The sequence below is a fragment of the Carassius auratus genome, chromosome 44 (assembly GCF_003368295.1).
Source record: "Carassius auratus strain Wakin chromosome 44, ASM336829v1, whole genome shotgun sequence".
In the NCBI taxonomy this organism is placed as follows: domain Eukaryota; kingdom Metazoa; phylum Chordata; class Actinopteri; order Cypriniformes; family Cyprinidae; genus Carassius; species Carassius auratus.
In genome coordinates this window covers 11,099,180-11,121,850 of record NC_039286.1, presented here as the reverse complement: position 1 = coordinate 11,121,850, position 22,671 = coordinate 11,099,180, and the positions used below count along the sequence as shown (strand labels likewise).

The window sequence follows — 22,671 nt, the reverse complement described above, 5'->3', positions numbered from 1 at the left end:
TGACTGCATTTGACTTTATTTGAAGGGTTTGTCAGTGGGACTCTTGTGATTGCGCTCTGAGCTGCAGTGTGTTCGAGCTGAGACACGGTTTCTCTATTAGCTTGAAGGTGAATAATAAATATGAGACTGAATAAAACTACAGGCTGCGGTGCGTTGGACGTCCGGTTACACGTGGTCCTCGAAGGTCTGCATGTGTGTTTTGAGCGCCAGCACACGCGTGTACGGCAGCGCGGCGGAGCGGTAGAAGTCCAGACCCGTGAGCAGCTCCACGTCTCTCACTCGAGCCGAGTGTAACTTCAGCAGATCCTCCACCCAGAGAGACTCGTCCTCCAAACTCTGCACAGACACACAGCAGAACACTGTTTAGTCACAACTAGCGAGGGATTGTCTCTGTGTCTGTGGTTTGAGTCACATTAATGACAGACGCTCAGCTCTATCACAAGACCTGTTTCAGGGATACTCGTGCTGTTCTTTCTCAACTGTTTACATTAACTTTAGACTAAACCAACAGTGATTATGAGGACACTCTCAAGGACGGAGTATCTTTTGTGTGTATTTGGTCACTTAAGCACTCATTCTGACCGGCGCTCTCGATGCTCTTGTGAAGAGAAGCTCAAAGATTTTTATTTAATTGTCCATAACTTTTCCAGTGTGTGTTTATTGTTTATTGTTTATTTGGATCCCCATTATCTCTCACTATGGTGGTCGCTAGTCTTCCTGGGGTCCACTGAAATCACAATACAGAAATACATAATTCAATTAATCAATAAAATCTATAAAAACTATACAATATTTTAGCTACCATGACACACATTTGAAAGAAGTACGATCTATGCAGTTATCCAAAAAGCAACATCTATTCAACATGCAATTCAAACAATTTAAAACAAAACATGCAAAGATGAAAATAAGTAATACTTGCACACCTGTAATCTCTGTTTTATTGTTTTCTTAAAAGAAAATGTACTTTTGAGTTCCCTGACGCTGGATGGAATGAGCTCCACTCTACAGCCGCTCTGTATACAATAGTTTTCTTCATAAAATTACATCTTGGACTAGGAGTAATCATTATCTTGTTGCTGACCGAGCGTGTCACATGCTCATGGCCATTTCCACTAAACAATATTTTTTCTTTTATAAAGTTAAATGCTTCATTAGCCATGACCTTGTGCATGAGCAACAAAAGATTATATTTTACTTTTGCCTCTACTGTTAACCAAGATAATTTAACATGCATCTCACGCACACTAGCGAGAAAAGAACAGTGCAGAACTACTCTGGCCGCTCTATTCTGTGCAGTTTGAAGCTTTCTTACATGTTTTTGGGCCGCACTACTCCAAACGACTGGACAGTAATATAACAAGAACAAGACTTGGACAACATTTTTCAATGTAGCAGATGGACAATATACAGAGCATTTTCTGGACATAGCGATACCCCTGCCCATCTTACTGATGTGTGTGTGCGTCTATATCAGTCTCTGTATGTGTGTGTGTGTGTGTGTTAGGGCTGCACAAATAACAATTTCTAATAGCAATAAAATGTATGTAATCGTTAACAGCGGCAATTAATCGTTCAAGGTTCACTTATGTTATTCAGGGTGCTTGACAAGTTTTTTTCTTTCTACATGTTATCTTAAGGGTTTATCCCATTATCTACATTTTAGCTTTAGTAAAACATTTTAATAACATTCATATTTTAATATATATATATATATATATATATATATATATATATATGAAATTGAAAGAAACCAGTCTGGTGACATTTGAGGCTTAACATTATTGAAAAGCTGTAAAAGTTTTCTTCAGACACTAAATGTCTCCATCTGCTGCTCAAACCCCAGAGATACATGACACTAATAAACTACACTGCATCTTATTCACTTATGATAATTATGTACATTATTCATGCACAGGAGAACATCTTACAAACACTTTTAATTCTGTGTGTGTGTGTGTGTGTGTGTGAGTGTGTGTGTCACTGACGTTGCAGCTCTCTCTGTTGTCGTCTCTGTGTGTGTGTGTGTGTGTGAGTGTGTGTTTGTGTGTGTGTGTGTGTGTGAGTGTGTGTGTGTGTGTGTGTGTGTGTGTGTGAGTGTGTGTGTGTGTCACCCACGTTGCAGCTCTCTCTGTTGTCGTCTCGGTGTTTCTGTGTGTGTGTGTGTGTGTGTGTGTGTGTGTGTCGCTCACGTTGCAGCTCTCTCTGTTGTCGTCTCTGTGTCTGTGTGTGTGTGTGTGTGTGTGTGTGTGTCACTCACGTTGCAGCTCTCTCTGTTGTCGTCTCTGTGTGTGTGTGTGTGTGTCTGTGTGTGTGTGTGTGTGTGTGTGTCGCTCACGTTGCAGCTCTCTCTGTTGTCGTCTCTGTGTGTGTGTGTGTGTGTCTGTGTGTGTGTGTGTGTGTCGCTCACGTTGCAGCTCTCTCTGTTGTCGTCTCTGTGTGTGTGTGTGTGTGTGTCACTCACGTTGCAGCTCTCTCTGTTGTCGTCTCTGTGTCTGTGTGTGTGTGTGTGTGTGTCACTCACGTTGCAGCTCTCTCTGTTGTCGTCTCTGTGTCTCTGTGTGTGTGTGTGTGTGTCTGTGTGTGTGTGTGTGTGTGTGTGTGTGTGTCACTCACGTTGCAGCTCTCTCTGTTGTCGTCTCTGTGTCTGTGTGTGTGTGTGTGTGTGTGTGTGTGTGTCACTCACGTTGCAGCTCTCTCTGTTGTCGTCTCTGTGTCTGTGTGTGTGTGTGTGTGTGTGTGTGTGTGTCACTCACGTTGCAGCTCTCTCTGTTGTCGTCTCTTTGTGTGTGTGTGTGTGTGTGTGTGTGTGTGTGTGTGTGTGTGTGTGTGTGTGTCACTCACGTTGCAGCTCTCTCTGTTGTCGTCTCTGTGTGTGTGTGTGTGTGTGTGTGTGTGTGTGTGTGTATGTGTGTGTGTGTGTCACTCACGTTGCAGCTCTCTCTGTTGTCGTCTCTGTGTGGCAGGATGAAGCAGGTGACTGTCAGATCTCCGTCACACTCGTCCAGCGTCTCGTTGAGTTTCTCGCAGCTGCTGATGACGCTGTAGAAGTGTGTGGGGATGAAGACGGAGCCCAGTGTGTGTCTGCAACACACCGCAGAAGAGGACATCACACACACACACACAACACAGCAATCCACTTCACTTCTATCACTAAACAACATGAGGGTCAGGGCTGAGAGTGTCTCACTCTTTGATCTTCTCCTCTGTGTCTCTCAGTCCGTCGTGGTCGTGGTCAAATATAGGTCCCATCATCACATTAATGACATTATTCTCCAGACTGTATCTCCTGAGGACGACTCTCTGCAGGAAACTCCACACCCCTACACACACACACACACACACATTTCTTCCTATGTGTAATGATTCATGTTGTTGTGTGTGATCTCTAGCGGGAAATGTGTTTTTACTAAATACACCAAACAAATGCATCAGCTAATTCACATGCACAAAACAGTTCATATGTGCCAACAGCAATTCACAAACTCACCTGATTCACATTCGCAAACACAAGCGTGCACTTTACTGATTTACATGCACTGAGGGTTAAATCTGTATTTGCAGATCATTGTGTGTGTGGATCGCTGTGGATTCGTACCTAGTCCCTGCATTGTTTTTAGCCAATCAGATATGAGGCTTTCCTCCAGCTAATTTTTCACACACTCAATGCTTAGACTCCAGAAACAGAACTTTGTGCATCTGCTGCTCATGCATTTGTGACTAAATGAGTTTTAGCAGCGCAGGACTCACTCTTGAAGGCGGGATACATGGGAACCGTGTTTGTGATGAGTGAAGCTTCATATCTGGATTCAGCCGAAGCAGAGAAATCTACAGAGATCACAGCAGTCACACATCAGATTGAGCCAAGACACTACAGAAACAGCTTCTGTATCATATCTCTGCTTTCAGACTAGTGAGAAGCATGCAAACACTTTTAACTCTTTATTTTATCACACTTTATCTATTTGCATCCATATTTTTAACCCTTTAACTGTCACCCCTCATTGTTAAACACTCATTGTTAATTATTTTAGAAACATGCTAGTCGAATGCTAATCATCCTAGAAACATGTTAACAATATGCTAGTCACATGCTAGACATTTAAGAAACATGTTAATCATGCTAGCAACATGCTAATCATACTAATGACATGCTAATCATGGTACCAACATGCTAGCAAAAAGCTAATCATGCTAAAAACATGCTAGAAACATGCTAGTAGCATGTTAATAATGCTAGAAACATGTTAACAACATGTTAATCATGCTTGAAACATGCTATCGACATGTTATCAACATGCTAATCATGCTAGCAATATGCTAATCATGTTAACAACATGCTAGTCGCATGCTAGTCATCCTACAAACATGTTAGCAAAATGTAATCATGCTACCAAAATGTAATCATGCTAAAAACATGTTAACAACATGGTAATTATGTTAGGAACATGCTTATTATGTTAGCAAAATGCTAGAAACAAGCAAATCATGCTAGAAACATGCTAATCATGCTAGCAACATGCTAGTCATCCTACAAACATGTTAGCAAAATGTAATCATGCTACCAACATGCTAATCATGCTAGAAACATGCTAGAAACATGGTAATCATGCTAGGAACATGCTTATTATGCTAGTAACATGCTAGAAACAAGCAAATCATGCTAGCAACATGCTATTAACATGCTAGTCGCATGCTAATAATGCTAGAAATATGCTAGCGACATGCTAGCAAAATGCTAATCATGCTAGAAACATGCTTCAAATTAATCTATCATTCTTTCAAACTAATCTATTTATCCTTCTTTCTTTTGAACTAATCTATCTTTAAACTACTTTAAACTTTGAACTACTTTAAACTTCTTCAAACTTTCTGGTCAGGCTTTCTCAAGCCAACTTAAAGTTTGTCTCACTTTTTTTTTTATAGTTTTATATGAAATAAAAAATTATTGTAAAATTGCTATACAATTTAAGCTTAATGTCTAAAAAAGTCATGTTCCTAATTAGAAGTTGATAAAAAAAAGTGTGATATACCACAAACAGCCACTTGGTTACCCCATTAACATTTTTTATGCATTTTCTCTATCAATCTTACTTCTAATACAGAATAAACAACAAATATAGAATCTTGAGACCCAAAACTTTCCAATGATATGTTCATATTTTCATGTTGATACTGTTCCTGTGGCTCAGTGGTAGAGCATTGCGTTAGCAGCGCAAAAGGTTGTGAGTTCAGTTCCCATGAAACACACATACTGGTAAAATCTGTAGCCGTAAGTCGCTCTGGATAAAAGCGTCTGCTAAATACATAAACGTAAATGATTAATTTATGATGACAAATAAAATCAAGGCAACAAAAAAGAGTGAGACACGTGGAAGGCGACAGATAAAGGGTTAAAGAGTTCCTCCTCTATATTCTGAAGGTTTGTTTATATTTCATTCACAATGATTTACTTCATGGTCAAATGAGTTTCTGTCTGTGGACAGTATTTTCTGATTTATGATACAAAGAGTAATCAGAGTAATCATTGAGGCACTTTTCAGTGAAATAACATCTTGATTTCAGAAGTGTGTGTGACTGACCCGGTGGGTAGAGGAACGCGTGTGTGACGCCGGCCTGCTGGCTGTACATGTTACATGTGTGTGTTTGATCGAGACGAGGGTCTGCTCTCACACACTCGCTGGAGGAGGACGCCGGAGCCTCCACCTGCACACACACACACACACACACACACAGGATGAGTGTCGCTCCGTGGCTCAGAGGAACACATCTGCTTGTGATCGGTTCACACACCTGTGCTGTGAGTGTGAAGGTGCTCCACAGGGGCATGTTGAGGACGAGACTGAAGCCGCTGCAGTAATCCGAGTGACACAGCTGTGTGTACGACGTCTGGAAGAGAACAGCTGGACGGCCGAACGGCAGGTGTGTGACGTCTGCACAAACACACACACACAAGAAATATCACAGAATCACACACTCATTCAGCCTGCCTGGACAATCAACTAATTCCTCACTAAAACATCCTATAAAAAGTTCAAACACATGAGTCTGTATAGACAGTGTTTCGTGAGTGAAGTAAACGCTGTACTTTACTGAAACATACACTATTTATTTACCCGTGCATTGCAAACAAGCAGAGATGCAGTCACAAGATTTAGTCTCTAGCTCTTTGGAACGCTTTTCTTTGGTTAAATATTTGTGAAACCCACAAACAGACACAAGGATGTGGTCAGGAAACACTGCTGTAGGAATCAGCAGAGAATCTCTAATCAAAGTATGAAAGCGTCAGAACAAGATCAGGGGTCATGACCTGAGAAACCCAATTCCCCCTGATCTTCACACACACACGAGAGAGGTCTCTGTAAGATTAGTGCATCCTTGAGTGCTTTTTTATTGATGATGAGGACATTGTGTGTAATGTCATTTTACGATTTATTTATGATTACACTGAGCAATAACATACTGTATATGTTCACATCTATGCAAATGTAATATTTATAACTTGATTATAATTTGACTAAATAATAACTTGACTAAATAATAACTTGACTAAATAATAAGGAAAGTGAAGTAAACCCAGGCCTTAATGTAGTTTAGTGTTTCAGGATGTTCAAATCCACCGTGCTTTCAAAATCAGAGTATTAATAAAAATACAGAAACATTTAGATTATTTATTTTACAAATGCATCCTTACTATAATTATCTCAATCCATGCTTTGCATTTGTTGTGAGTTGCCACTAAAGGCCTTACTCTCCCTCTCTCTCTCTCTCTCTTTTAGTTATTGTTTAAAAAAAAACATGTCTATATACTTTATATTAAATTATTTTTATTATTTTAGATAGATACACACATTCGTGTCACTTTTGTGTAAACGTCTATATAGTTTTATGAATTTTTATTTGTTCGTTTTATTTTATTTAAATTAAAATACGCCAACTATTTGAAATCAGTTTTAAGCTTTTAATATCTTATTCCATTTCAGTTAATTTGAACGTATTTTATTTAATGTTACAAAAACCTTTTTCTGGTTTGAGTTTTAGTTAACTGTAACACTTATTTATAGTCTGGTATATACACACATGGATGTGAAAGAGAAACAGATCTTAACTGTTCAACGCTCCACTGTCCGCAGCAGAAGGAAACCCCTGGGAATGTTCTTCAATGTTGTTCTGTGAACGAGAAGAGACTCAATCCAGGTTATCCAGGCCGATTACTAGTTTTTATATTTGGTAGTTTAGGACACACACACAGGTTGGTTGTAAGAGGGCTTCAACAGCTTGGGATGCCCAAGACGAGGGACAAATGCTTGGGAAACGCTTGGGTCTGCTAATAATTCATATTGTATGTCACTGGTCCATGATCTTGTACAGTTATATCTATAACATGTATGTCCTTGTAAGAACTTCTTTTAAGTGGACTTCAATAAATTGTTAAAATGTGTGTGTGTTTGAGTGTGTCGCTGACCTCATCATCACAGTTACAGCCCAGGTTATGGGTCCCTTCAGTGGGCGGGGCTAAAGGTGTGGGTGATGTCACTTCCTCTGGCCGTGTGGGGGTGTAGGAGGGCTTCCTCAACACACTATTCAGACTTCCGTGAGTCCCGTTATTAGGAGCTGGAGTCAAACCCAGCAGATCTACACACACACACACACACACACACACACACACACACACACCCAGACATTGCATGAATCTGTCACGATTATCAAAATCTAAAACTATTTTAAGAAACGCGTCAGCATTTTCTCACCACACATGATGTTATACAGCTCGATGTTCTCAAAAACAGGCACTACTGTCTTAAAATTGAAGCTCGGTCCAAATCCCAGAAAGATTGTCTGCCAGAAAAACACAACAATGAGAAGATGGACTGATGGACAGATTCCTGCACAGATTGATTGATTGATTGATTGATTAGTTGATTGATTGATTGATTAGTTGTTTGATTGGTTGATTGGTTGATTGGTTTACCTGCATGCTGTTGATCTTGTTGTCATAGCCATGATCTCCAAAGAAGCCGCAGGTAGCTGGAGATCTGCTCTCAGACACAAGACATATCAAACACAACATCAAACATCGTATCAAATATGGCAAATAAAACTACACCAAACACACACACACACACACACACAGAGAGTGATACACACATTGCCACATGCCACTTCCTGTCCATGAGCAGGTGCACGTCCTCGATGCGTCTGTTGTTGGCGTAATGCAGGCGTTTGGGCAGGTGCTGCTTCAGGTACGGCTTGAAGTGCTGGTTGGGCATCTTACACTGGAAAGGGGTCAAAGGTCAAATTCAGCAGCATGTACAAACACAACAGTGAGTCTGTCTGAAGGATGCCATGGATGGACTTACTGTCAAATTAGCTACGATCTCCTTCGGATTATCTGAAACATGAAGAAACAAGGCACAGAAATCAGCCGTGTGAAGGGTTTAGAAGTACACGTGTGTAAGTGAAACGGATGTTGTTAGAGTTTGTGTATATACAGGCTGTAAACTACTTCGTTTCCACACTGAAAGGGACAGGTCATTTCTCCAAACTGTGACAGTGAATGGCTACCAGCAGCTAACATTCGTCATAATATCTTCTCTTGTGTTAATCAGAATGAAGAAACTCAAGAGGTTTGGAGATGACCGTGTGTACTCACATGGTGTGCTGGCGTTTTTGGGTCCGATTCTTCCGGAGGATCCTGGGATCAGTCTGATAGCATCAGCATCCAGTCCGTAAGAGCCCAAATACTCTGTCCGTTCACAGTGAGACTCCTCCATTCCTGACCACACACACACACACACACACACACACACACACACACACACACACACACACAAACACAAAGACCCTGAACATTTGCTCTGAGAAGTCTATTTTCAATGTGGACTTTTGACTATAGGCACGTGTGTGTGTGTGTGTGTGTGTGTGTGTGTGTTTCTGTGCTAGAACACCAGAGATAGTACCGTGATCGCCCACCAGGATGATGTTCACACAGCGGTGGAGGTTCATCTGTTTCAGGCCGTTCATCAGCTGACCGATGATGTTATCGATCTTCCTGAGAGTGTTATCCAGCTGCAACACACACATCAGTCATATTTACCCTCCTCTAAATGTCAAACACTAATCCAAGCCTGTGTGTGTGTGTGTGTGTGTGTGTGTGTGCTTCACCTCGTTGTTCAGTGGACCCAGGATGTGTCCATATGCATCCGGCTGCTCCGAGTGGATTGCGTAGACATACGGTCTGGAAAATACACACCACACAAAACAGTAAGACAAGTGTTTTTATGCTATGTTTATGAATAACATGTTATGTTGAGCACAAATGAATCAAAATCTATTTAAATTGAACAAAAAAGCATTAAATGTCCAGAACAGAAATCTAAAAATCAGTTCATAATTCTTCTTTGATTTTGTTTTCATATTTAAGTTAAAGGTTTTTGGAAAGGGGATTTTGGATTTCTCTTTTTATCATAGATCAGAAAACACTTAAGAAACCAAAAACACACACATTTTCACCATGTTTTAAAGAGTAAATTATTGTATAAATCAGTCTGAATGAAATATTAACAAACCCCTCAGTAAAATCCTTCAGAATAGAGATATGCATTATTATTGAAAACTACTAGCGCAAATAGACAAAGCGCAATATAATAAACACTTAAATGTGTATTTTGGATGTTTTCTTTCCACTAGTCTGAAATAAAGCAAACTCTCACAGTTGACCAGTGCATGGAAAAACCCTGGGTCGTCCTGAAGTGTCTCGATTTTTAAATGGGGTTTAAAGTGGAAGACGACAAAACTGCCGTGTGCTTAGAATAAACAGAATGTAATCGCTTGTGTGGATGCTGATATAGTTATGACTATCTACGGCCTGTCCCCTGTCCTCTACTACTTCTCTCTATTCCAGTTGGTCTCTGGAGCTGCCAGTCTGCAGTTAATAAAGCAGACTTCATTTCTTCTATTGCTGCTCATTCCGGTCTCAACCTCATGGCACTGACAGAGACTTGGATCAAACCTGAAGACACTGCCACTCCTGCAGCCCTCTCCACTAATTTCACTTGTTCCCACACTCCTCGTACCACTGGGAGGGGTGGAGGTACGGGTCTCCTTATATCCAAAGGAATGGAAATTTGATCTTCAGCCATCACCTACAGGTACTGGTTCCTTTGAATCACATGCAATTACTGTAACCCACACTGTTAAAATCCACTTTTTGGTCATTTATCGTCCTCCAGGTCAACTGGGAAACTTCTTGGAGGAGTTGGATGTGCTGCTATCAAACTTTCCTGAAGATGGTTCTCCTCTGGTACTGCTTGGTGACTTCAACATCCACCTAGATAAACCCCAGGCTGCTGACTTCAACACTCTGCTCACCTCATTTGATCTCAAGCTAGTGTCTACTACAACTACTTACATATCAGGCAACCAACTGGACCTCATCTACACACGCTGTTGCTCTGTGGACACCTCTTCAGTTGCTCCACTGCACACCTCAGACCACTTCCTCATTACTGCTAACCTAGCACTTACTCCTGAAGCGGCACACACTCCAACACAGGTCACCTTTCTTCTGTGGTTTCATCCTCTCTTCCTGCATTCTCTCAGTTTTCTGCTCTGGACACGAACAGTGCTGCGGACACTCTTTGCTCCACTTTAACATCTTGCTAGGACAACTTTTGCCCACTGTTGTCTCGACCAGCACGCACCGCCCCATCTGCCCCCTGGCTGTCCGAGGTTCTCCGAGAACATCGCTCTAAACTCAGGGCTGCAGAGAGGAAATGGCAGAAATAAAGAAACTCTACTGACCTCAGTGTGTATCAATCACTCCTCTCTTCCTTCTCTGCAAAGGTCTTAACAGCTAAAACATCCTACTACCACAACACAATTAACAGCTGCTGTGATACTCGGACACTCTTCAAGACTTTCTCTTCTCTTCTTAATCCGCCACCACCACCTCCTCCATCGACTCTTACAGCGGATGACTTTGCAGTTTTCTTCACAAATAAGACGAGATCCATCAGTGAACAATTCTCCACACCGCAGACTGAGGACAACTTCACAATGACCGATGCACACTATTTATCCTCCTTCTCTCCACTCTCAGAGATGGACGTCTCCAAACTTCTCCTGTCCAATCATCCTACTACTTGTCCACTTGATCCGATCCCCACTCACCTCCTTCAAGCGATCTCTTCTTCAGTCATACCTTCACTTACTCACATTATAAACTCCTCTCTTAAATCTGGAACATTTCCCTCAGCATTTAAGCAGGCTCGGGTAAACCCACTGCTCAAGAAACCATCTCTAAATCCAGCGCTTCTAGAAAACTACAGACTGGTATCTCCTTCTTCCATTCATTGCAAAGACACTTGAGCGAGCTGTGTTCAACCAGCTTTCTATGTTCCTTGTACAGAACAACCTCCTGGACAGCAACCAATCTGGCTTCAGAAGAGGTCACTCAACTGAGACTGCTCTGCTCTCGGTTACTGAAGCCCTGCGACTAGCAAGAGCAGCTTCAAAATCCTCAGTACTCATCTTACTGGACCTGTCTGCTGCTTTTGACACTGTTAATCACCAGATTCTCCTGTCCACCCTCAGAAAGATGGGCATCTCTGGAACTGCTCTCCTGTGGGTTAAGTCCTACCTCTCTGACAGATCCTTCAGTGTGTCTTGGAGGGGTGATGTTTCAAAGTCACACCACCTTGCTACTGGGGTTCCTCAAGGCTCAGTACTTGGACCACTTCTCTTCTCCATCTACATGACATCTTTAGGATCTGTCATTCAGAAGCATGGCTTTTCTTATCACTGCTACGCTGATGACACCCAACTCTACTTCTCATTCCAGCCTGATGACCCGACGGTAGCTGCTCGCATTTCAGCCTGTCTGAGTGACATCTCTAGCTGGATGAATGACCATCACCTTCAGCTTAACCTTACAAAGACTGAACTCCTGGTGATTCCAGCTAACCCATTGCTTCATCATAACTTCAGATTAATCATTCAGTCCACAACTGTCTCCGTGCTCACAGTGTCCCAAACACAAATAATCTTTATATTTATTTATATTTATTTTCATTGTCTGGCTATCTGGGACTTTGGTGTGTAGTTAAACGTTAGGATTATATCTTTTTTGGTAGTGTTATATCACATTGTGAGTGTATATAAGCACCTTTTTGTTCTGATAGAGTGTTTGGACATGGAAGCGGTGCTATGTGACGTCAGACTTAAGAAGCGATTAGATATTGTTATGACTATACTTCTCATTCTTGACGTGAAGTGAGTATTCTAGTTATGAGAACCCAGGGCTTAACTGTCCTTCATGAGAATGTTTTGTTTTCTCTTTAGTAGTCCCATGACGCACCTCTCGTTATCAGGCAGATGCAGCCAGTGCAGGATAGTGAGGATCCTCCGCTCCAGAGGAATCACCCTACACACAGAGAGACAGACAGATGGGTTCAGACCCTCACACACAGACGTCACAGCTCTTCTTCTTCACGGAGACCGGTCGTGTCCTCACAACTCATGTGAATGCAGCTCTTCAGGGAGGAACACGAGGGTCAGGACAGACTGAGCCGCTGTGAATGACCCGTGTGAGAAAGGTCTTTGTTTGAATGTGTTGTGTCGTATGTCTCTTTCTCTGTGACACTCTGAGCTTTGCTCCAAACACTGAATGCTGATTTTAGAAGAAAACCCACACTCTGCTGAGAATCAGCTGATTAATCAGTAGAACATAAACATTTAAGATCTGAAACTAGTCAAATGAAGCCGAATAGTGTGATTGTGAGCACTTTATCCGCACATTTGGACTGAGATCTCGGTGCTCACCAGGGCCAGAAGAATGTCCCAGCTTTCACGCCCTGCTTCTCTGCTGTGATCCAAATCTGAGACGACAAACAGGATTATTCATTAGACACGAACCCACTTCAAACTAGACTTTCCATCCAAACCCAAAATGAGCTTGATGATTCATTAGTGTTCCCATGCAAAACCTGTACGGAATTAATGCCGCAGACAACATTATAAAGCTTAATAAACCGTCTCATCTGTGATTGGCTGAGGGCCATGTGTGGGCGGAGTCATGACTCACGGGCTGCCCCCCCCACCAGCGGTGATTGAGCTTCTCTCGTCCTTTCAGTCTGAACTGAGCTTTGAACACGGGGTCGTACATGGAGTTACACACGATCCCGTGAGACTCGGGGTACAGACCCTGAGGAAGAACACCACAAAATACCTCCCAGTTCAGTTAAATCACATCATACCAGCAAATCGGCTGCTCACATACAAGAATCTGATGTAGAAACTATATCACTCAGAAACCACTAGTACATTTCACAACAAGTGGCAAATAACACATTGAATTAAATGCGAGATCTTGAAGTAAATGGTAAAAAAAAAATGTTTTAGATTATTTAAAGTATTTTCTATTTACAAACATATTTGGTGTGAATATTTTTTTTCTTTAAAAGCATACTCGTGCCGTACCGTGGCCAGCGTGTAGAGGTTCGGGAAGGTTTTGGACGGGTACATGGGTCTCATATGAGGGGCGTGAGTTCCACACGATCCTACCAGAGAAACACAGGAAACGGTTTTAACGAGCAGCTGATGAATGAGCAGCAATGCTGTTGACATTTAAAATCACCGAAACAAACACACCCCTAACCAAGAGAACCACACCCCTGTCCTGATAGCTCCGCCCCCACATTCACAACACAGCCAATGATTAAAGTGCATCGTGGTACTCTCACGAATGACACAGAAGAGAAAAAATGATTATAGTTATTATTTTAGTTTTCTTTGCACACAAAAGGTATTCTCGTAGCTTCATCAAATTAGGGTTGAACCACTAATGTCACATGGACTATTTTTTCACTTTTGGTTGAACACATGTTTTGTGCTTTGACTTCTGTCTCCGCCCCCAGCACGAGTGAACACGCCCCTTGATGCTGATTGGTGCTCGGTCCGATCCACTTCTCAATAGTTTTTTTCTAAAATCGGTCACTGTGCCCTTAAACACGGCATCTGACCTGAGTGAGGTCCAGTGTCAGTGTGTGTGCAGGGGGGGATTGTGGGATTGGTGTGATGCAGAGATGAGGTTCTGTACTCAGTTTGAGGATGTTGGGTAGGACGCTCTTCCCTTTTCTTATGTAAGAGGCGCGGAAGCCGTCCAGAGACAGGATGATGAGGGGAGGACGGACAAACCTTTGGCAAACACACACAAGAACAGATTCAGTGCGCAGATTCACAGTGTGCATGAGACACACACTCACACATGAACACACACACATACTCACTCACTCGCACGTACAAACGCACACATGTACACACTCGTGCTCATGCACACACTCACAAATGTTCAGTCATGCACACACACTAACGCACTCGTACACACACACACACACACTTGCACACACATTAGAGCAGGCACACTCACATGCACACTTACATACACATACACACTCGTGCAAACACTCATGCACACATTCATGTGCACACACACACTCATGCACGCAAACTTATGCATGCACTCACAAAAACACGCATGAACTCACATACTCATGCACACTCGCACATAAGTCACACACACTAATGCACACATTCACGCACAGACTCACACACATACACACATCAGTATCACTCACCCTGCAGGGCATTCTGGGCTCTGAATCTCCTCACAGTCGCCCTCCAGCCAGGAGCTGTCTCCTGCTACACAAACACACACACACACACACACACACACACACACACACACACACACACACAATAAACAGATAAAATGAAATATAATTATAGCTCTATGAAATCCATGTTATTTTTTTTTTACAAATTATGTTTTTTTTCTCTTTTAACTGTTCTGAATTCTGTTTTAATGGTTTAATTACATTTTAATCATCGTAAAGCATTTACAATTAATTTAATTAAAAAGTACTTTAACAATTTAATAATCTATTACAACTTTTTACAACAAGAAAATTATTTGGAAATTTGTGCTGTCTGTTAAAAGTCAAAAGCTGTGTGTGTGTGTGTGTGTGTGTGTGTGTGCGTCTGTGTGTGCATGTGTCTATGTGTGTGTGTGTGTGTGTGTGTGTGTGTGAGTGTATGTGTGCGTCTGTGCGTGTGTGTGTGTGTGAGTGTATGTGTGCGTCTGTGCGTGTGTGTGTGTGTGTGTGAGTGAGTGAATGTGTGTGTGTGTGTGTTTATGTGTGTGTGTGTGTGCATGTGAGTGAGTGAGTGAGTGAATGTGTGTGTGTGTGTGTGTGTGTACATGTTGCTATGTGTGTGTGTGTGAGTGAGTGAATGTGTGTGTGTGTTTATGTGTGTTTGTGTGTGTGTGTGCATGTGAGTGAGTGAGTGAATGTGTCTATGTGTGTGTGTGTGTGAGTGTGTGTGTGAGTGTGTGTGTGTCTGACCCTTGCACAGTGGTCTGTAGTTGGTACAGCAGTCTCCTCTCAGCAGACAGTCGTCTGAACAGTGACAGGCGTGATCCTCGTTCCTGACCTCACCACAGCGCTCTCGCGAACACTCGAACCCTCCCTCTACACACACACACACACCTCGTGAACCCTCCCTCTACACACAGACAGGCTTACAGGTTGACTTTTACATTTCTAATTGTTTACTTATTTTAACAGTATATTTTGTGTGTTCTCACCTGTCTTGAGGCACTCTTTGTCAAAGTCAGAGCAGCAGCTCAGGTACGTCTTACACAGATTATCACACCTGCAGCCGGGCGGCTCCGCCTCCTTCAGCTCGAAACAACGGCCCTTACAGGAGCCAGAGAAATCTGTCCACACACACACACAGTTCATCAGTCTGATGTGATGAACACACATGAACACACAGACGTGTAGAGACGGACTGACCTCTGCTCTGTGGAGGAGTTTCTTCCACATCTTCTGACGACTGACCGGCCTGAAACACATACGCCTCACACACGGCCAGCGCCAACACACACACCACCTGAGGAACACACACACACACCTCAATATTTCATATAACTCACACAGGGGGAGTAGAAGATGGACAAGGTTAGTTCTCGGGTGAACCAACCCTTTAATCAAACCAAGCGAGTACAATCACTGCATTACAAACTCTGGCTTTTACAGACAGGATTACTTCCGTTTTTTTTAAAGTGCCTTAGAAAAACCTTATTGGTGTGCGTCTTGAGACAAAACAAAGGCACAGAAATATTGTAAGATCAGTCAGCGCAAGTTTCTGTCAGCTGAAGCAGCTCAGATACACATTTCAGTCTGTGAAACCAGCCAATGCATTGTACAAGTAGTTTTACTGCATTGCTTTTGCCTTCTAATGCACCTTAATATAAGAAGAGTTCATTGTTACACCTTAGGAAAGCATAATGCATTAAAAAATATTTTAAAACAACTTTTACCCTGGAAAATATTTTATAGCTTGGCGAAATTATAAAACTACATTCATTACAGAAATGTCCTTGTTGCCCTTTTATAGGTCTGGATAAATTCCATTCTGCTCCATGACCGTGTGAACAAAACAGTTGTAAAGGGTTTGAAATAAAACAGGGGACGTTTTTGGTTGTTGTTTTGGCTTATTTGTGGGTTAAATGTGTGTACAGGGTTAACAGACGGGATGTGTGACCATCATTGAAGCATCTGAATGTGAGAATATCAAACACAGCAGACACTGAGCAACGTCACACACATCAGAAACACCTTCTGCACTGATGCATCTCATACACGATCACGTGGACCTCTAACTTCATGCACTTCTGTTTTAGACGCAGCATTGCATCATCTCGGATTATCATTTTAATGCATTAATGCAATGCATTGGACAAAAGCATCTGCATAATGCACAAATTAATAATGAAAACAATAACACAATCTAATCTAACCAGGGTTATTTTAGTCTACTTGAGATAATATTTTAGATTTGTGCTAATTTATGTGCATTCTGTTTTCATTTTTGTTTTAGTAATAAATTGTGTTTTTGTCATTTTTATTTTTTTAAATGCCCACATAGTTTTTATTACATTTCTTTCAGTTTTTTTATTTTAAAACTTAAAAGATAAACTAAATGAAAATGTGAAATTGACATCTAGTTAAAATAAAAGTTAAAAATCAGGGTTTTTACGAGTTTATTTTTTGTTACTAAGCCTAAATTTAGTGAACTTTCATACATTTAATTTGAATGATGAGCTGAATTATTATGAATCTAATGAAGAACCAGATTAATAGATATTAATAGATATATTCTTTAGTGATTTCAGCACATTATAAAGTTTTTTGCACATTACTCTACATTAAAACTCGCTTGTTTCTGAAGCTCCGTCTCTGATAGATTTTTATTTTATTAACATAATTGTGTTTAATAGTTTTTCTCTTGCGGGACAGAGATGTGAACACAGAACAGTTCAATAATGTGTATTTACACACCAGCTTGCGAAATCTGACCTGCAAAACGACCCGCACAGGGATTTATTTCAGAATCTATCCACTAACAACTGCGACACTTTCGCGTTTAGTCTCTCCACGGCTCGTGTCGTGTCAAAGCGCGTTGTAACGGCAGTCAGAGTGTGTTTAAAAGCAATCTTACCAGTTTTCCCACGCTCATGATTCTCGAGAATCCTGCTGAACGATTGCGCTGCTCCGCTACTGCTGCGCGCGCTCGTGCGTCTCTGCGCGTGACCGTGTTCGCGTAGCTGCGCATGCGCGGAGAATGCGCGGAGAATGCGCGGGAGCTCTCAGTCTGAGTCGAGGTGGTTCTTTAACCGACACGAAAGGCGTGAAATTGATATTATTAATCTTTTTACTTATTTTACACATTTAATTAAGCAATTTTTGTTTTAAACTGTCAGAACTGAGGCGGTTTAAAGTTAACCAGTTAGTTTCGTGTTATGACTGCTCAGAGCTGCTCTGACACGCCGGGATTTTCCCAGAAAAAGCTCCCTCAGGTAGGAAAGAGGAAAGAGCTCGAACATGCAGAGGATTTCTTGGAAAACTGTTCCAAATTCTTCTCGAAACGCTGTATTTAGGAGATGTTTAATTCTCCTCAGGCGTGTTCCCGACACGGTTTCCAGGTTCTCACAACAAAACACCCAACTTTTTATAATTGTTCTTTCACCTTTAATGAACTTAACTGTGTTTGCGACTCAAAACTAGTCCAATCGCGTTCCGGGGGAGAAAGATACATATTTGACGGGGTTCGCCCGGTAAAAATCGCGTTCCTATGGCTAAATATCACGTCAATCCGCGGCAGCGGTGTTACACTTGACCAATTTACCGGGAAAGCTGCGCGGACCTGGCAACAGTGCGCCAGGACACACTGATGATTGACAGGTGAGACTGACAGATGGTTTTCAGGCCGGCAGCCTCTGATTGGACGGTTTCACCCCTCAACATCGCCCCGCCCACCACTGGATTTCACATGATTTCACGGTAACTGTGATACTTTTAGACCTGGTTTCATAGACAGGGTTTAACCTAAACCAGGATTAGACCATAGTTCAGTTAGGACATGTAAGACTTTTTTTTAAACATGCCTTAGAGAAAAAAACATTACTGGTGTGAATCTGAAGACAAAACAAAGGCACTGACATGTTTTAAGATCAGTCAGTACAAGTTTCTTTCAGTTGAAACAGCTCAGATTTACATTTTAGTCTAGGACTAAGTTTAAGCCTTGTCTGTGAATCCAGGGGTTAGTATTGATGAATTCAGAAGTGTGATGCATTTTATTTTTCAGGATTCACAGATGAATAGAAAGTTCAAAGAACAGCATTTATTAGAAATATATATCTTTTGTTACATTATAAATGTCTTTATAAATGTCTTGTTTGTAAAACTACTTTTGTGAAACTTTTGAATATAGGTATATCACAGAAATATATATATTTTCTTTTTTTCACACTGATAATAATCTTCATGTTTCTTGAGCAGTAAATCATCATATTATTCTGATTTCTGAAGATCATGTGACACTGAAGACTGGAGGAATGATGCTGAAAATACAGCGGAGCATCACAGAAATACATTACACTTTAACACAGATTCACACAGAACACAGCTGGTTTACATTGTAATATTATTACACAATATTATTGCATTTTTATCATATAAATCATATAAATACAGTCTTTGTGAGCAGGAGAGACTCCAAAACCCTAAAACATAATTAATGCAACATTTTACCTTCATTTTCGTCATACTGTATGTTTGAAATACTATGTGATATATTGTTTCCCACAATGCAATGTGCTGATGATTATAAATAATTACAGCATTTTTACACTAAAGTGGATTTTAATAACTATCCTTATATAGTTCACACCATATCTATAATGATAATGACAGAGAAATTATACCTTTGGAGTCTCTTTGACGGTGTTTCTTGCATGTTCACTCTTAGTTTGCCTTGTTACCCATTTGAGGAACTGTACAAACCATTATGAACTTATCCAGATATGATGCAGGGTATATACTGAGTATTATTCTTTTTATTGGTTATATATTTAGCTTGTTTTTATTTGAATTGCCTCCAAGCTAATCTTGTTAATAACTGAGGCCATGTGATGACAGCGAGTATGCTGTAGTACTGTATGAAATGTCTGTCACTGCATGCTTTTACAGGTACTGTTTACGGTAAGTACACTAGTAATCCATTGAGAACGCAGCCGTTGTGTTGGTCTGAGAAGCTCTCGCATCTGTTGTTGGTGTTGATGATTCCTGGCCCGTTCTGCTGGATTCTGAAAGCAGATCTTCAGCACGACTGCTGTTTGAAGAGCTGAAGGCGGAGTGAACGTTGACCAGAGACAGACAAATATTTACTCCGGTAAAAGTGCAAACGCAACACATTTCCCGCATGTCAGAACCTGTATGGATCCATATTGTTCACTCTCTCTGTCTTTCCTGTCAAAGTAACTTCATGGGCATATCGTACATGTTGTATTGCAACAGTATTAAAAAGTCATGTTCAGTTGTCATGACGTAAATTATTGCAAAGAAAATTTTTTATTATGATAACCATGCATTTATTGATCTTTCAAATCACTTTTTTATATTGCATCATATTTAGGTCTACTTCTATAAATGTCTTTCTCATCTGATCTGGTGATTTCTCCATTTACTGTATTTATGCATTGATGCTTCATGCAGTCTCTGAAATTTGTTCAGTAACCGAGGTTTTGGTCTGGATGAATCTGAGAACTGTCGTTTCTGAATTCTGACCTTTGACCTCTGACCTTGGTGAGGCAGTGATCCAATGGACGTCTGAACTTCAGATTTGGTCTGTAGTATTTAATTATATCACATCATGCCAGTACACCAGTAAACAAAGGACTTCAAGGCAGATGAAGTTAACTAAAGAAGTTGACTGTAAAACAAGGCTGCTCTGGATAACGTTTCATGTAAGCATTATGAATAAAATTCATGGAAGAATAGAATCTCAATCAAGATGACAAGCTCCTTTCAGTAACTTGATGCCAGCTTTCACACCAACATGAACATAAACACTTATATGAGTCTCTAGAATCATCTCATCGTTTCTCAATATCAGGAATATCATCATTTCTCGTTATCCAGAGAAGAAAACCAGATCCAAGTCAGTGCAAAGGTATGTTAATAACCAATTCACGATAAATGCTGATCCTAATATCCGTGTACTTGGTTATTTTGCCTGCCATGTTATTTCTTTTATACTTCTGTTAGTCAGATCCAATAATGATTTGATGTCACTTTTATCTCTTTCTCAGGTACAGCATCTGCCTCGGGAGAGAAAAAAATAAAATTACTTTTGCTCTCCAAAAGCGTTCACGGCTGATATGCTGTGGATTCTATTATTTGTGTATGTATTTGTTTATATGCACTGTATGCTGTATTACCTCACTTTATCTCATCAGTAGATGAACATCAATCATTTTGTAATGGGTTCATGCATAAAAGAGCATTAAAAAGTATTTGTGCATTCTGTTAGGAAAGCTACTCCTATCATTACTGTAGTACTTTTCCATTTATTGATCATTTGTTTCTTTAATGCTATTGGGTCATAGAAGACTCAGGTCAAAGGGCGATGCCAAATACAATTCTGGAAATGTTTTCATGATGTATAAACACTTATGGATCTACAGGACACACTTCATCAAAGAGTAAGTTCTTCACTGTTTTCAGTACATAGGATAGTATTGTCTAACCTTGGTTAAAGTGACTCTGTTATAATTGGTGGTTCTCAACTCAATAAATTAACCAATCTAGAAACTAGAATTGATTGAGCCGAATCCTGTTTTATTTCAGATGCACATTTACACTGGACTACGCCGATATGTCTGTGTAAACCAGATGTATTTCTTGAGTCCTCATGATCTAAGAGCTGCCATCAGAGGGCAGTGTTGCTCTTACCTGCAGCGCTGAGGATTCTGGGAAATAAACCCATGTCTCTCAACTCAACTGATGAATGTAAGTGTGTTGGCGCAAGGGGGCGCTCAAAGGGTTGGTGTAGAATACCAGTAGAAATGGATGGGTGTGTTTCCAGTTAGAGAAATGAGAGAGAGAGAGAGATGTTCTGGTTCAATGAGAACTGGTTTGCATGTTGGTATCTGAGGTCAACAAGTGGACACAAATAAAGAACAATCAAGTATGTTAATGTTTACAGTATTGCAACAGTAGCAAATATATGTAATACAAATTATCAATACAAAAATAAATATTCTGAATACCGCAGAACATATACTAATCAGCATTAAATATTAATTTTACTTGAACTAGTGACATTTGTAGGGTATTTAAAAGAAGCAACGATAAACACAAAAAGGAAGCTAGAATAGACAAATCAATATATAACGAGCTATTAACATAAATGGAGAATTCCAGAACATCAGTACTAATAAGGGCAAGTCAGAATCTCCTCCTGTGTGTACCTGACACTACTCCGGGCATGTCTGAGCTCGTCGTGGCTTGTCTACCAAAGGCTTTCTAATATCACATTGCTATATCAGTTACCAGAAATTTCTGGGACTTTGTCAGTGTCCTGAAGGCTCGAACCCGTGACAAATAAAAGGGTGACACAGCAAAGTACCTTCAGTTACATAACATTTATTCATTAACATTAAAGAAAGGGATGAGCAGAAAAGTAAAAAAAAAGACCTACAGTATGTGTCTATGGGTTACATTAGTATTACTGTCTAAAACACACAAAAGCAAACTCAAACAAGAACAACAGAAGGAACACACACACACACAGACACATTAATGTCGTCCTTAACATGTTTGTTAGGAAATGAACAGTTGACCACAGTCAGCGATTCTGAAAGTGCTGCAATTGTTTGTGTGGTTACTTTTTATTTATACAGTAAAAGGCTGTGACAGACCCAAATCATCACTGCTGCACAGTTCCATTTTTCATTAGCGTGTGTGTAATGAGATCAGTCACATACATGATCCCTGTAGCTTATTAATAAGAGTTAATTATTAACTCTTATTAACTGGCTGTCATGCATTGTGCAACACATTTCTTCTCCATCTTCATATTTCATCCTTTTCCAAGTCCTTGTCAGTACTCAATTTTTGACCTTAAGAGATCTTTTAAGGGTTAAGATGCTTTCTGAATTACAATTTTATTTAGTTTTAAAGAGGAAACGCCCACATTTTTAAGAAATTTTCTTAGGATTTTGTCATTAGGAGCATCTATTTACACTAAGGATTTTCATGAATA

At 40.6% G+C, this 22,671-nt stretch overlaps 1 protein-coding gene across 2 annotated transcripts; it reads right to left on the bottom strand.

The window, feature by feature from the left end:
* Nucleotides 1-17,694, bottom strand: enpp2l (ectonucleotide pyrophosphatase/phosphodiesterase 2-like). Of its 2 annotated transcripts, none has more exons than XM_026232356.1 (25): nt 17,566-17,694; nt 15,858-15,954; nt 15,647-15,778; nt 15,405-15,530; nt 14,637-14,700; nt 14,099-14,196; nt 13,480-13,559; nt 13,085-13,204; nt 12,823-12,878; nt 12,359-12,424; nt 9,166-9,238; nt 8,961-9,069; nt 8,654-8,776; nt 8,361-8,392; nt 8,149-8,276; nt 7,973-8,036; nt 7,752-7,839; nt 7,466-7,635; nt 7,110-7,170; nt 5,794-5,933; nt 5,583-5,706; nt 3,751-3,828; nt 3,191-3,323; nt 2,931-3,084; nt 1-336 (listed from the first exon to the last, which is right to left on the bottom strand). In XM_026232356.1, exons 1-25 carry the CDS (start codon nt 17,677-17,679, stop codon nt 166-168), a joined length of 2,601 nt encoding a protein of 866 aa, XP_026088141.1. In that variant the 5' UTR covers nt 17,680-17,694; the 3' UTR covers nt 1-165. The 2 variants fall into 2 exon arrangements, with proteins under 2 accessions (XP_026088141.1, XP_026088142.1); XM_026232357.1 differs by having other exon boundaries at nt 14,637-14,697.
* Nucleotides 17,695-22,671: the final 4,977 nt, after the last annotated feature.